The following is a 13,900-nucleotide window of genomic DNA, read 5'->3' on the forward strand; positions in this document are numbered from 1 at the left end:
ATCTGCACTTTTGCTCCTTGGAATTTCCCGATGCCTGGTTCAAACAGCAAAGGAAATTCGTTTAAGACCTGTGCATATGAAGTGTCATCAGCGGGCGATACTGCTCGGACGTCGTTCCAGTATCTTTCCCAGCCTGCTCCTGCCAAGCAGCGTGGGACCATTGCCCGGTACCACCCAGAGTGGTAGCTTGTGCACCGCTCCATCGTAGGAGACCTTTACAGTAGCGCTGTAGATTACAGAAATCAGTTCTTTAGTGTAAGTTCTTAGTCTCGTGCGAACTGGAGTTAAGGCTGGCCTTGAGGCCTTGTTGCACCACAACCTTTCGAAAGTATTTTTACCCATGATGGACTGGCTCGCGCCCGTGTCCAGCTCCATTGACACCGGGAGTCCATTTAGTTCAACATTCAGCATTATCGGGGGACAATTCGTGGTGAATCTGTGCACCCCATGTAGCTCTGCCTCCTCTATCTCAGGCTCTGGTTCATAGTGATCCTCCGTGGATCTGTCCTCTGCAACATGGTGGTTTGCAGGTTTAACAGGTTTTTTAGCTCGCCTGCACACTCGTTGGAGGTGTCCCATTGTTCCACAGCCCTTGCAAACGTATCCTTTGAATCGGCATGAATGGAAACGATGATCACCCCCGCAGCGCCCCCAAGGTGTTAATGGTCTTGCATTCATCACCCTTGATGGTGGACTCTGAAACATCTGTGGACATGTAGCTGTCGGTGTGTGTCACACATACCGGCAACAACATTCGAAAACAACATCACTTTGTTCGAAAACAACATCACTTTGTTCACAGTAATTGTAGCAGCACTTGTGTGCTGAGAGATTTGCTTAGTATTGTCACTGCTGGCAATGAATGCCTGGGCTATCGCTATGGCCTTACTCAAGGTTGGGGTCTCTACAGTCAAAAGCTTGCGAAGTATGGTTTCTTGGCCAATGCCAAGTACGAAAAAGTCTCTGAGTATGTGCTCCAAATGTCCTTCAAAGTCGCAATGTACTGCAAGGCATCTCAGCTCGGCAACATAACTCGCCACTTCCTGGCCTTCAGACCTTTTTTAGGTGTAGAACCGGTACCTCACCATCAGAACGCTTTCCTTCGGGTTCAAATGCTCTCGGACCAGTGTGCACAAATCATCGTACGATTTCTCCGTGGGTTTTGCTGGAGTGAGCAGATTCTTCATGAGGCCATACGTTGGTGCCCCACAGACGGTGAGGAGGATCGCTCTACGTTTGGCAGTGCTATCTTCCCCATCTAGCTCGTTGGCCACGAAGTATTGGTTGAGTCGCTCCACAAAAATTTCCCAATCATCTCCCTCTTAACATTTGTCCAGGATGCCCACTGTTCTCTGCATCTTTGGGTTGGCTATCTGTATCTCGTCGCCAGTTGTTGTGTATGGAGTAAGAGTCAGACTGAACACTGAGCTCAAAGTAAAGTGTGACCTTAGTCTTTTATTGCAGTCTCCAACCTGTGAAGCCTTCTTAAATATCTGTGCTCCCAAGGGATTATGGGATCCCTTGGGACTCCGAGGAATGAGCCCTCAGGTGGCTGTACAGAGTAAATACAAGTCCACATATGTAAACTACAGTCACACTTACTTTGAGCTTGCAGTATCTGGTCTGACTCCTTATCCAAGACATAATATTTATACCAAGAATAGTGCATAAAAAGTTGAAATTCATGTCAAAACACTGATTCTGTGCTGATTGCATCGGCCAAGAATGCAACAGCGCACTCCGTGGAGGAGCAGGGTATCACTGACAGCAATCTCCGTATTTCTGCATCGAACAGCGAATGTGCGGACACCAGAAGTTGCTATCAGTTTTGTCATCATTACAACTGCAAATTCTGGGCCATAATGGTTAACAGGTGTTTTTGGGGTTGGAGGGATGTAAACAGTGGTGTCCCTTAAGGACCAATATTGAGTCCATTTTCCTCACTACAGATATACATTATCTGGACTTGGGTATACGGGGCACTTCATACTGACATGGGCACCCACCAGAAATATTAAAAATGAACTAATCTCACCCAGTCCCCCAATACTCCAGCAAGGTCAGGAGCAGAGGTCAGTGGCGCATTGGGATTCCTCTTCGTACTTACATATGGTGATGGAATGGAACTGAAGACCTTCGACCTCCTTAAGGATTGTGCTGAATTTAAAGTTAAGACCACCAAGCCAAAACCAGAAGGCAAAAATTCTACATTTTGTCATAGGTCTCTTTGTGTCCAGGCTAACTTATGGCAGTCACAGTAATATTGCAAGAACAGTGGTTAAATATAGGACTAGAACGCAGAGCTTTCTGAATCACGCATCCGAGATCATTTTATTCAGGCAATAAAATATTGATAAAAATCAGAATAGCGACTGATTATAACATTAATCAGCTTACAATCAAACTGTCTTTAACTATCTACAACATATTAAAACGGTACATCAACACTCCAGATGTCACACTTTAACAGATGAAAAACAATCTTAACATGCTGTATGCTTCTCAGCTGTAGCCTGTAACTTATCAACACATTGGAGTCTTTACAGTTCCCTGACTAAACATCAATTAAACTGTGAGTGACCTTTGAGCCTGTGTTTACTGAATAACAAGTAGATTTTTTTTTAAAGACAAAAATTCCCAGCCTTATGACCTGCAATTAACATAAGCATTAATTTTATTAATGTAGAGCGATTACACCTTCTGGCCTTAAAAGGAAACACATCTACAGTTTAGCAGCAAATAATATATTGTGTGCTACATGGTCTCACACTCCTGTCCTTATGAAACAGCACTTTAGCGCTATGGGAGTAGTAATATTTTTTAAAGTGTGTCAAGTGCATGGTTTGTATGTCACACTTTGGCGTCACACTTCCTTTGATATGTCATACTTTTACATTTTGCCGTTACATCTTTGTCTAATTGGCTCAAGTTTCATATTTATAAAACAGCAACAAATCACAACCGCACAGGCAGGCACCATACCAATCAGCAAGTAGCAAACAGAAATGAAGATCACCAATCACAAAGTTCAAGAATCTACAAATCAAAAATGGGCAGCAACAGTTACCAAAAGAAAAGAGGCAAACTAAACCAAGTTGCAGAGAATATTTTTGGGAATCCTTTCGGCTCCCATCTTGGGTCTCCAGCAAGCTGAGTACTTCATACTGGAAATAAGGTTTAGAACAAAGTAAAACATGTAAGAAGAAATTGTTTCAATTTACATGTCCAATAGCATTTTCAGTTAGAAATGCCTAGAAGAATATTTTCTGTGAGAAGCCTATATCTGGGTGCAAAGTTTGAACTTTGATTTCATGCTGGTTCCAAAATATATCATCACCTACAACTTCTATTTTCTTGGATAGCTACTAAGACTGGCTATTTACATAGCATTCCAGGACTTCTTGTTTGTAAGCCCAGCTCCCCACTGTACTCATCTATATCGATGAAACATTACAGCAGATGAAACCCCTCTAAGAAGTCATTTTCAAAAACACTTAAGATCCTTTGGATTTGCTTTGTTTGTAGAAACTGCCAAAAACAAGGTAAAATATTAAGGGGCCACAAATCTGCGCTGGTTATGGCGAGATAGGTGTGTAATATTGGTGTGGGGGGTGGGGGTTGAAGGTCCATATTACCCCAATACCTCACTATTCTTTCTGTGCAGTCTGTGACACCAGCATATGCTGGGTTAAAAGTTAAAACAGCTTTAGCCGAGCATAGGTATAAATTGGCTAATAGGATTTTGGGGAAGGGTATCTTAAGGGGAAAGGTAATAGTAGGATGTGTAAGATTTGTTAAACAATATCTGAATGTGTCAACCTGATTAGGGAGGGGAGGTTTTATTGCAGCAGTAATTACAATATAAGAGTTGAGAGCTTGCTTGTTTAGGTTAGGTTGTTATTCTGTGGCATTTTTATATATCTTTGAGGTGCCATGATTTATTGTATGCATGGGATGTAGTGATCAAAACCAAAAGTTAGTGTAAGAAATATAAAGAAACATTGTTTGGTAGCTCACACAGGAATCAGTGATAGTGTGATGTCTCAGCAGCTCTCATACCGGTTTTGTGTAGTATGAAAAGACTTGTGCACTCATACTGGTTGTGGATACCTGTAGTATGAGGTTTCAATAAAGACCTGATCCTGCATGACTATAACTGAGTGTGTGTGTAATCTGATGTTTAAAGCAATGAAATGAAAAAGAACAAGAAAGCAGTCCAACAGTTAGATCAGCAGGATTTTGAGAGACTTAGATTTTTGTATATGAGCCATTACCACCTACGTTACAACCATTTTCAATCCACCAACATTTCTAGCTCCTAGTAGAGGCGGCCTGTTGCTTCATCCAGCCCTTCACCGCTGCACACATGCAAATGAGATGGATAATGTTAAGTGTCCGAATTCCAGTCAGATCCACCCCATTACACAGAATCAATGTCAACTTTATTTACAGATAAATGAAGTGTAGCTGGACCAAGAACGTACTCGCTCAATAGAAGTGATGCCTGTAAAGGCGCTTACTGCATGGAAAACTTCTGCCCATTTCTCAATTGAATCTGCATTTTGTTTTTTGCTTTTTGTAGAGGCTAAGCTACAGTTAAAGTTGACAGAGTAAGGAATTTTCGACCATGCCCATTGTAGGAGATATTACTGTGTAGCATGGGTTGTCCCTTTTTGCTATTTTGATGCAGGAGGTGGCGGAGGAAGAGGAAAACAGAAGAAGGCAAATGAGAATGAGACAGTATCAAAGAACGATGGCGCCAAACGGCTGTTACTTCAAACAACAAATATATAGACCCCGCAGGGACTGAGTGAGGAGTTCAGCCGTTGGTGACTTTACTTCAGTGAGGAACCCCTGAACAAGCAATGCCATTTTCTTCACAATAACCTGCAACCTCAATCAAGTAACAGAACAGCTGTGAACTCCTCATCCCTTTTTCACACCCCAGAGCCCCTTACAACAGCTAATTTCAGACTCATTATAAACAATGCAATGAGAGATATGCTAGTATATCTTTTCTAAAATAGTCTGATGATGCACTGGGTTGTCCCAGTGACGACAACTAAAAAAATAAATAAATGTGCGTCTCTTTTTAAAGGGGCACAACCAATAAAGAACTTAACCATAAAGGTAAAAGGAAACTTGTCAAATGAAATAATAATATTACACCTAGTGTCCACCATACAGTCCAGTCCCTTCGGTGCCCAGCATTAACAGCAGGCCTCAAGTGTACCGGCAGAAACCGCATGCTCCTACTCCAGGGCCACCTGTGCGCGGACAGGACTGTGGGAGAGAGGCAAGCAGTCAGAGCAACCACTCCTTATGTGCTGCTTCCAACGTGGACCTGTAGTTGGCCACCTTGGCCAGACCCAGGAGCAGACCCACGAGGAGGCCCTCCGACTTGCCCACCCACACCTCCGCACCAGATGGTCAAAGATCAGGAGCGATATGCTTGTATAAATCGTGTGTCCGGTGCATCCATCATACTTCAGATACAGATGCCACTTTAAATCTAATACCAATTAATCACAACAAAAGAATATTTTTCAAGGAATAGTATACAACTACAGGGAGAAACCCACAGATTTCTTCTTGTTCTTTGCTAAAGTCGAGATAACCTGGGCTCTCCCCAAGGAAAGGAGTCAAGCAGCTCCTAATTTAAAGACATTTCCATTAGCAACAGCAATTAACCTCTAATTTACACAAGTATGTTCTAATTTAGGCCACTTTCCCACAGGGAGAAGATCAGCGGTGACTTTAAAGCAACAGGCTGAATTAGACAATCTCCATCTCATTAGATAAACCACACAATAGCACAGCACTCTTTAGATTGCCCATAGGTAATCTCATAGGATGGTATTATAACAATATGTAGTAACTAATCACATTGAAGTAGCTCAATATTAATTACTCTTTCAGTACAGTACTGTGGTTATGTGTGCAAATACAACAGACAATTCTGCACCATCCACATCCACAAACAGTCAGGTGAATGAATGATCATATAATCTATTCTTGGCAGTTTTTGTTAAGGGAATAATGTGGGCCAGGACACAGAGAAAACTCCCTGTTATTCCGCTGTAGGATCTTTTATATTCATCTGTGCAGGAAGATAAGGCTTTGATTTAAAGTTTTATCCAAAAGACCACAGCCTGGATTCTCCTCTGAGTTATCCATTTTGAGGTGGACTTGCAGCAGGAAACTAAGCAGGATGCATTCTTAAAGGCCTCAAATGCACCACAAAAAACTGTATCTAAATTCTCCTCCCAATAACGGCCAGTTCCCTTTAAACTTCATCAGAAGCCCAGTCCACTACATTTAAATGGGGTCAACAGGGCATGGCTAACCCCTCCACCCCATTTATCTCCATTTCTGTCCTAAACCTGCCCCAAATAATTCTGTCCATGGCAGTAAGAGCTGCTGTCATGTGTCCCTGAGGCAATGCCACGGTGAAGAGGCCTTTTGATGTGCTGCTACTGATGGTAGGTGTTCCTTTTCCTTTGAGGGTTGAGCCAAGACTTTTGGTGCTGCTTTTATTGAGCTATGCTCAAAATACTGCTTTACACTCTAACTGTGGATATCTCAATGGGAATATCTTCATTTTGGTGCTATGAAGAGGAGAAATATGAACATATGGGTGATGCTAGGTTGGAGACTTGTATGCTCAGGCATCTAGAAAGGTATCTCTTCCCTACACGTACACTCTCGCTCACCAAGATCCCCAAAGCACAAGAAGGAGAGAAAGTGAAATATGAGGGGCAGCAGCCAGCTCTCCAAACAAGGAGAACACAAATAAGAGCCAGTATCTTTAATAAATAAAGGTTGGTTCACCAACATAAAGTTACTTCACACCTGCCTGTCCATCTCCACACTCTCTCACAAGTCTCTCACTTTCTAAAGCTTCTCCCAAGTTCTTCATAAGACAGGAGTCTAATTTCCTCTGCCATCATCCAACTTTGACAAGTTGAAAACAGACACAGAAATGAACTCACAGCTCTATGTGATCAAGCAGCATTTACTTTAACCAATAAAATGCACCAGGGAGTGTCAGAATAATCCATTTTGCTGATCTACAACGACTTCCTAATACTGTGATGACCCTTTGTTCCAGCTACTTTACTTATTCTAGTTTCTAATCTACGACTTCTATGAAGTATTAGTATTAGGCAGTCCCTCGTATCGAGGATGACCTGCTTCCACACCAAAAGGGGATGAGTTCACAGGTGTTTCAATGAGGGACCTGACAATCTAGGTCCCGAACTCCATACTAAAGGGTGGAAGATGCCTGTGCATGGATTCTTTTAACGTGGGGTGACCGTTGCACACCAGCCACCACACGGGCTTGACAGAGCTAGGTCTTGATCCAGTGGCAAGGGTTAACCAGGACGACTGGAGACCAAGCTCTGCTGAAGAACTCTACGAGTGGCATGAGGTTGAGTAGTAGATGGCTGGGATGGTTCCTCCAGAGCCTTAGAAACCTGAGGTAACCCTCGTCTCAGGTTAGCTGCTGTCCTAGACGGATCAGTTACTAATAACCTGATGATTCCCATAGCAAGATGTGCCAGCCTCATGCCTCAAACCCTCTCATGTGAAGGCATCAGAGGGGGTTTTAAGGAAGGCGGCTTAGTGTCACTCTCTGGAGCAACAACGGCATCTGTGCCAAGACCTTGCAGGCCACTGGTACTGGGTACAGTCTTAGGTACATGACTGGTCAGTGTCATCATAGAATTAATATTCCCAATAAGTCTTGGAATCCTTGTGAAAGGGTTCTGTTCTAAGCATCTATTGAAGCATTGGTAGCAGCCATGCTGGACGCCACCAATGCCACATAAGATCAGCTAGTATTAAAAATTCTTCCCAGCATCTTGATGCTGCAACAATTATCTGGGCTGTCACCATCTCCAGGGTGTTCTGTAGATTGTGAAAAACTTCCTGCAATGTGGTGCAGATGTGGGTAGTGAGCTCTTCCCACATCCATCATCTCAACCACATGCGTAGAAACTGTCTTCACTGCCTGCACATCAATGCTCCCGACTGTGCTTTTGTAGACCGAGCCCCTGAGATCTGAGTGCCTAGGCTCTTCAGATAAAGGCAGTCATTTCTCCCCTCCCTTTACAGGAACAACACTTCCCCGCTCTTCCGCTCCCAGGTCCTCATTCTCACGCGTGCTTAATGACTCCCCTGTAACAACCATTCTGCCTAACTAGCTCGGCATGAGTGGGTGTCTCTGTGCTGGTTCTTGCACAAATAAAAGGCCAGGATGGATTTGGTGACAACATGACAGCAGCTGTTAATCTGAAAGTGCTGTCATCGCAGTGGGTGGCCTCTTCTCCAAGGCACCCCCATGATGTAAAAGACAGAAATGCTCAAAGTGACATTTTTCCCTGAAGAAATAGCAGGTGAGTATAAGGACAAGAAGGTGAAACTATATATGAGCCTTGCTCAGCCTTTATCATCTTTCCCTTGCCAGCTTGGCTCCAACTTCACCCCGTTCTACAGGCTGTTTTGTTCAACTGCCTACTACCATATATCTAATGCCTCCTTTTCCTATGGATTCAGCATTTTCTGGATGGTAATCTTCCCAAGATGCCTTTCTGTGGCACTGATTGCCTTCTTTTCCTTTGAAGGGAGCGTAAACAATGCTGCAGTCCTGTGAAAGTCTTGGAAATTTGGCTCACATGACATTATGCATATCAAGATGATGACAGGTGAAGGTGCCCTGTCTCTTTAGAAGAAGTTTCCTTGAAGCAGAAGCCCTAGTGTCACGCACATTCAGTTGAGAGAGTGGTTCTGAATGATAAACAATATGAATTAACACCAAGGTATTGATTTATCTTGGCCATCCTCATGAGGTCATTGAGCCTCTTTCTGCAGTGTGTGGCAGTTCTTGGGGTTGTGGAAGTTACACTGACTGACTCTGCCACCTCTGTCTAGATAGCCTGCACAATTGTTGTATGCGGCCTTTGCTCTCATTGGCTTTGTTAGTCCTTCCTAGCCCTTCTGCCAGCAATATCTCCACTGATTCATTGTAAATTTAGGAGTCCTTCCAACTGCTGATATCCTCAAGACTGGTACACCTTCTATCATCCTCCTAAAAAGTAACACTGCCCTTTAACTGGTTGCACCAGAACGGTAGTCTCCTCCCTCTCTTTTTTAAACAGGGATGCAACATATGCAATCCTCAGGTCGCTGGCACCACTCCCATATCCAACAAGGATTGGAAGATTGAGGCCAAAGCCTCCGCAATTTCCACAGTAACCGAGGATGCATCCCATCCAGGTGACTTTTCTACTTGAAGTCTGCCAACCTTTTAAGTACCACCTCTTTATCTATTTTTATCCTATCCAATATTGCTACTGCCTCCTCCTTTACTGCTACATTGGCAGCATCCTCTTCTCTAGTGAAGGTAGACATTTGTTACAGGCCTCCGTCTTCTGTCTCATATTAACTCTATCTTTAGTCATTCAGGGATCTCGAACTTTGGATGCCCTTCCTTTTCCCCTCATGGGAATGTGTCTACTCTGTACCCGAAACATCTCCTCTTTGAAGTTGAATAACTATTTTGTCTACAAATTTTTGATTCCAATCCACTTGGGCCAGATCTCTTTTCAACTCACTGGAGTTAGCCATTCTCCAGTTAAGTATTTCTTTGTCCTTTTGCATAACTATTCTAAACCTGATGATATTATAATCACTGTTCCACAAATGCTCTCCCACTGAAACATGCTCCACTTCATTCCCCAGAACTAGATCCAGCACTAAAACAGATCATCTGGTCATTATCATATTGCTGTTTGCAGGAACTTGCTGTGCACAAATTGGTTATCACATTTCCTACATTACAACAGTGACTATACATCAAAAATTATCTCATTGGCTGCAAAGTGCTTTGGGACATCCTGAGGTCGTGGAAGGTGCTGTATAAATGCAAGTATTTCTTTCTTTCCTTCTTTTGCTTCTTTTGTCATTGGGCTGGAAACACACTGATCAAGAAAGTTCTCTTGTGCATATTTCAGGAATTCCTCCCCCTCTTACACTGTTATTACCCGGTCTATATGGGGATAATTGAAGTTCCCCTTTATCTACTCTGAAGTTCTTGCTTCGTTCTATAATTTGCCTGAAAATGTTCTCCTCTATCTCATTCCCACTATTTGGTGGCCTATAGCATACACCCAGTACCACAATTGCTCTTCTATTGTTCGTCAATTGTAACCAAATCGATTCTGTCTTTGACCCCTCAACTACTTCTGGCTGTTCCCCTTCCTCCCTCAACATGTTCTGCACTCTCTGGGTGATGTCCTTTACATTGGCACCAGGGAGACAATACACCATTACAAAAGCAGAATATTGCAGAATACGCAAGACTCAGGTCAGCAGTTGCTGAAATGCTTGACTGTCCCAATCAATGTAACACTTCTTCTGTCCTGCATTGGAGTGCTGGCCTAGATTATTTGCTCAAGACCTGGTGTGGGGAAACGTCTTTCTTGCAATTTCCTATTTAGGGAACTGTAGGCTTGTAAATTACATGTGTTTCAACATCTTGCTGATCCAATAAAAGACGCAACAATACTGAGCTTGTAAATCCTAACTATTAAAATTGATTTTCTCAGCCTATTTAAAGGACTATTAAAAACACTGGAAGCAACCAATGTTGCAAGTTTAGGACCTTGCCTTCGATACAGCAGTGCTCGTCACTCTCAAACTATTGTTTGTTTACAAATAGAAATGTTTGCATGAGACAGAAATTCCAGAATAAACTCATTCCTTACAAAAATTTGTAACCCCTTAACTTCCTCAGTCAACCCTTCTTCCTACAAATTACAGGCCTTTGAAACCGAATGTGAACTTTACTTCTTGTTTCTGCAACTTTTTTCAACTTGATGCTGACCTTCCACCTGGGTTTCACAAAAAAATACAATTTGACTAAATGCATTCTTCTGCTTCCTCTTACAAATCCCCAAAAAGTAGAAATGTATTTTAAATTGCTTTTACGGCCCTGTTTTCTTTTGAACTCATTGGTCAACACTGTTCCATATGCAAAATGTTGTTTGCAAGAATTGCAATATTTTGCTGATTGCTCAGTGAATAATGTGTTTTCTATGAGAATGTGCACTGCTGAGAGGTAAACGCGACAGGGAAGCGAGACACATGGTGAACTGGTCTATGGTTTTGAAACATAGAAATATAGAAACATAGAAAATAGGTGCAGGAGTAGGCCATTCGGCCCTGCGAGCCTGCACCACCATTCAATAAGATCATGGCTGATCATTCCCTCAGTACCCCTTTCCTGCTTTTTCTTCATACCCCTTGATCCCCTTAGCCATAAGGGCCATATCTAACTCCCTCTTGAATATATCCAATGAACTGGCATCAACAACTCTCTGCGGCAGGGAATTCCACAGGTTAACAACTCTCTGAGTGAAGAAGTTTCTCCTCATCTCAGTCCTAAATGGCCTGCCCCTTATCCTAAGACTGTGTCCCCTGGTTCTGGACTTCCTCAACAACGGGAACATTTTACCTGCATCTAACCTGTCCTGTCCCATCAGAATCTTATATGTTTCTATGAGATCCCCTCTCATCCTTCTAAACTCCAATGTATAAAGGCCCAGTTGATCCAGTCTCTCCTCATATGTCAGTCCTGCCATCCCGGGAATCAGTCTGGTGAACCTTCACTGCACTCTCTCAATAGCAAGAACGTCCTTCCTCAGATTAGGAGACTAAAACTGAACACAATATTCCAGGTGAGGCCTCACCAAGGCCCTGTACAACTGCTGTAAGATCTTCCTGCTCCTATACTCAAATCCCCGAGCTATGAAGGCCAACATACCATTTGCTTTCTTCACCGCCTGCTGTACCTGTATGCCAACTTTCAATGACTGATGAAACATGACACCCAGGTCTCATTGCACCTCCCCTTTTCCTAGTCTGCCGCTATTCAGATAATATTCTGTCTTTGCATTTTTGCCCCCAAAGTGCATAACCTCACATTTATCCACATTATACTGCATCTGCCATGCATTTGCCCACTCACCTAACCTGTCCAAGTCACCCTGCAGCCTCTTAGCGTCCCCCTCACAGCTCACACTGCCACCCAGTTTAGTGTCATCTGCAAACTTGGAGATATTACACTCAATTCCTTCATCCAAATCATTGATGTATATTGTAAAAAGCTGGGGTCCCAGCACTCCACGAGTCACTGCCTGCCATTTTGAAAAGAACCCGTTTATCCCGACTCTCTGCTTCATGTCTGCCAACCAGTTCTCTATCCACGTCAGTATATTACCCGCAATACCATGTGCTTTGATTTTACACACCAATCTCTTGTGTGGGACCTTGTCAAAATCCTTTTGAAAGTCCAAATACACCACATCCACTGGTTTTCCCTTGTCCACTCTACTAGTTACATCCTCAAAAAATTCCAGAAGATTTGTCAAGCATGATTTCCCCTTCATAAATCTATGCTGACTTGGACCAATCCTGTCACTGCTTTCCAAATGCGCAGCTATTTCATCCTTAATAATTGATTCCAACATTTTCCCCACTACTGATGTCAGGCTAACCAGTCTAAAACTACCCGCTTTCTCTCTCCCTCCCTTTTTTAAAAGTGGTGTTACATTAGCTACTCTCCAGTCCATAGGAACTGATCCAAAGTCAATAGAGTGTTGGAAAATGATCACCAAAGCATCCACTATTTCTAGGGCCACTTCCTTAAGTACTCTGGGATGCAGACTATCAGGCACTGGGAATTATCGGCCTTCAATCCCATCAATTTCCCGAACACAATTTCCCGCCTAATAAGGATATCCTTCAGTTCCTCCTTCTCACTAGACCCTCGGTCCCCTAGTACTTCCAGAAGGTTATTTGTGTCTTCCTTCGTGATGACAGAACCAAAGTATTTGTTCAATTGGTCTGCCATTTCTTTGTTCCCCATTACAAATTTACCTGAATCAGACTGCAAGGGACTTACGTTTGTCTTCACTAATCTTTTTCTCTTCACATATCTATAGAAGCTTTTGCAGTCAGTTTTTATGTTCCCGGCAAGCTTCTTCTCGTACTCTATTTTCCCCTTCTTAATTAAACCCTTTGTCCTCCTCTGCTGAATTCTAAATTTCTCCCAGTCCTCAGGTTTGCTGCTTTTTCTGGCCAATTTATATGCCTCTTCCTTGGATTTATCACTATCCTTAATTTCTCTTGTTAGCCACGGTTGAGCCACCTTCCCCATTTTATTTTTACTCCAGACAGGGATGTACAATTGCTGAAGTTCATCCATGTAATCTAGAAATGTCTGCCATTGCCTATCCACCGTCAACCTTCTCCTTCATTGGACTACTTTTTCTTTCCGAACTACTGTCGACACTTGACTAATTTCCCATTTTTATTGTTCATGGACTTTGTGAACCAGTTGGTCAGCTCTTTATATAGTGGATACTGGTCGAAAGCCTATCCCCAGAGATGGTTATGGAGTTGGAATGGGGAAAGAATTTAAGATGGGTGTAATTTCCCATTAATTTTAGTGAAAAAGTAATTGTAGGTACAAACCAGGGTTTCTTCTTGTACTGTGACATTTTGTGGAATATAATTTTAAAAATCCATTTATGTAGCACCTTATTTCATTGTCAAAATGCTTCACACAATTAATTACTCTGGATGTATATATATGGTATAAAAGATCACTGCATATAATTAAGATCTATGAACAAGGAGAAGATTTGAAGAAACGTTTTATATATGAACCATGAATACATCATAAACATAAGAACATAACAAATAGAAATAGGAACAGGAGTAGGCCATACGGCCCCTCGAGCCTGCTCTGCCATTCAATGAGATCATGGCTGATCTGATCATGGACTCAGCTCCACTTCCCCGCCCGCTCCCCATAATCCCTTATCCCCTTATC

At 42.7% G+C, this 13,900-nt stretch overlaps 1 protein-coding gene across 1 annotated transcript in view; it reads left to right on the forward strand.

The window, feature by feature from the left end:
- LOC139227866 (mitogen-activated protein kinase 14) overlaps positions 1–13,900 on the forward strand; it is a 164,248-nt gene that overhangs the window by 68,430 nt on the left and 81,918 nt on the right. The window contains exon 4 of the mRNA XM_070858957.1: positions 3,176–3,187. Coding sequence (XP_070715058.1) covers positions 3,176–3,187 — 12 coding nt within the window. The remainder of the gene's footprint in view (positions 1–3,175; positions 3,188–13,900) is intronic.

The sequence above is a fragment of the Pristiophorus japonicus genome, chromosome 17 (assembly GCF_044704955.1).
Source record: "Pristiophorus japonicus isolate sPriJap1 chromosome 17, sPriJap1.hap1, whole genome shotgun sequence".
Lineage (NCBI taxonomy): Eukaryota > Metazoa > Chordata > Chondrichthyes > Pristiophoridae > Pristiophorus > Pristiophorus japonicus.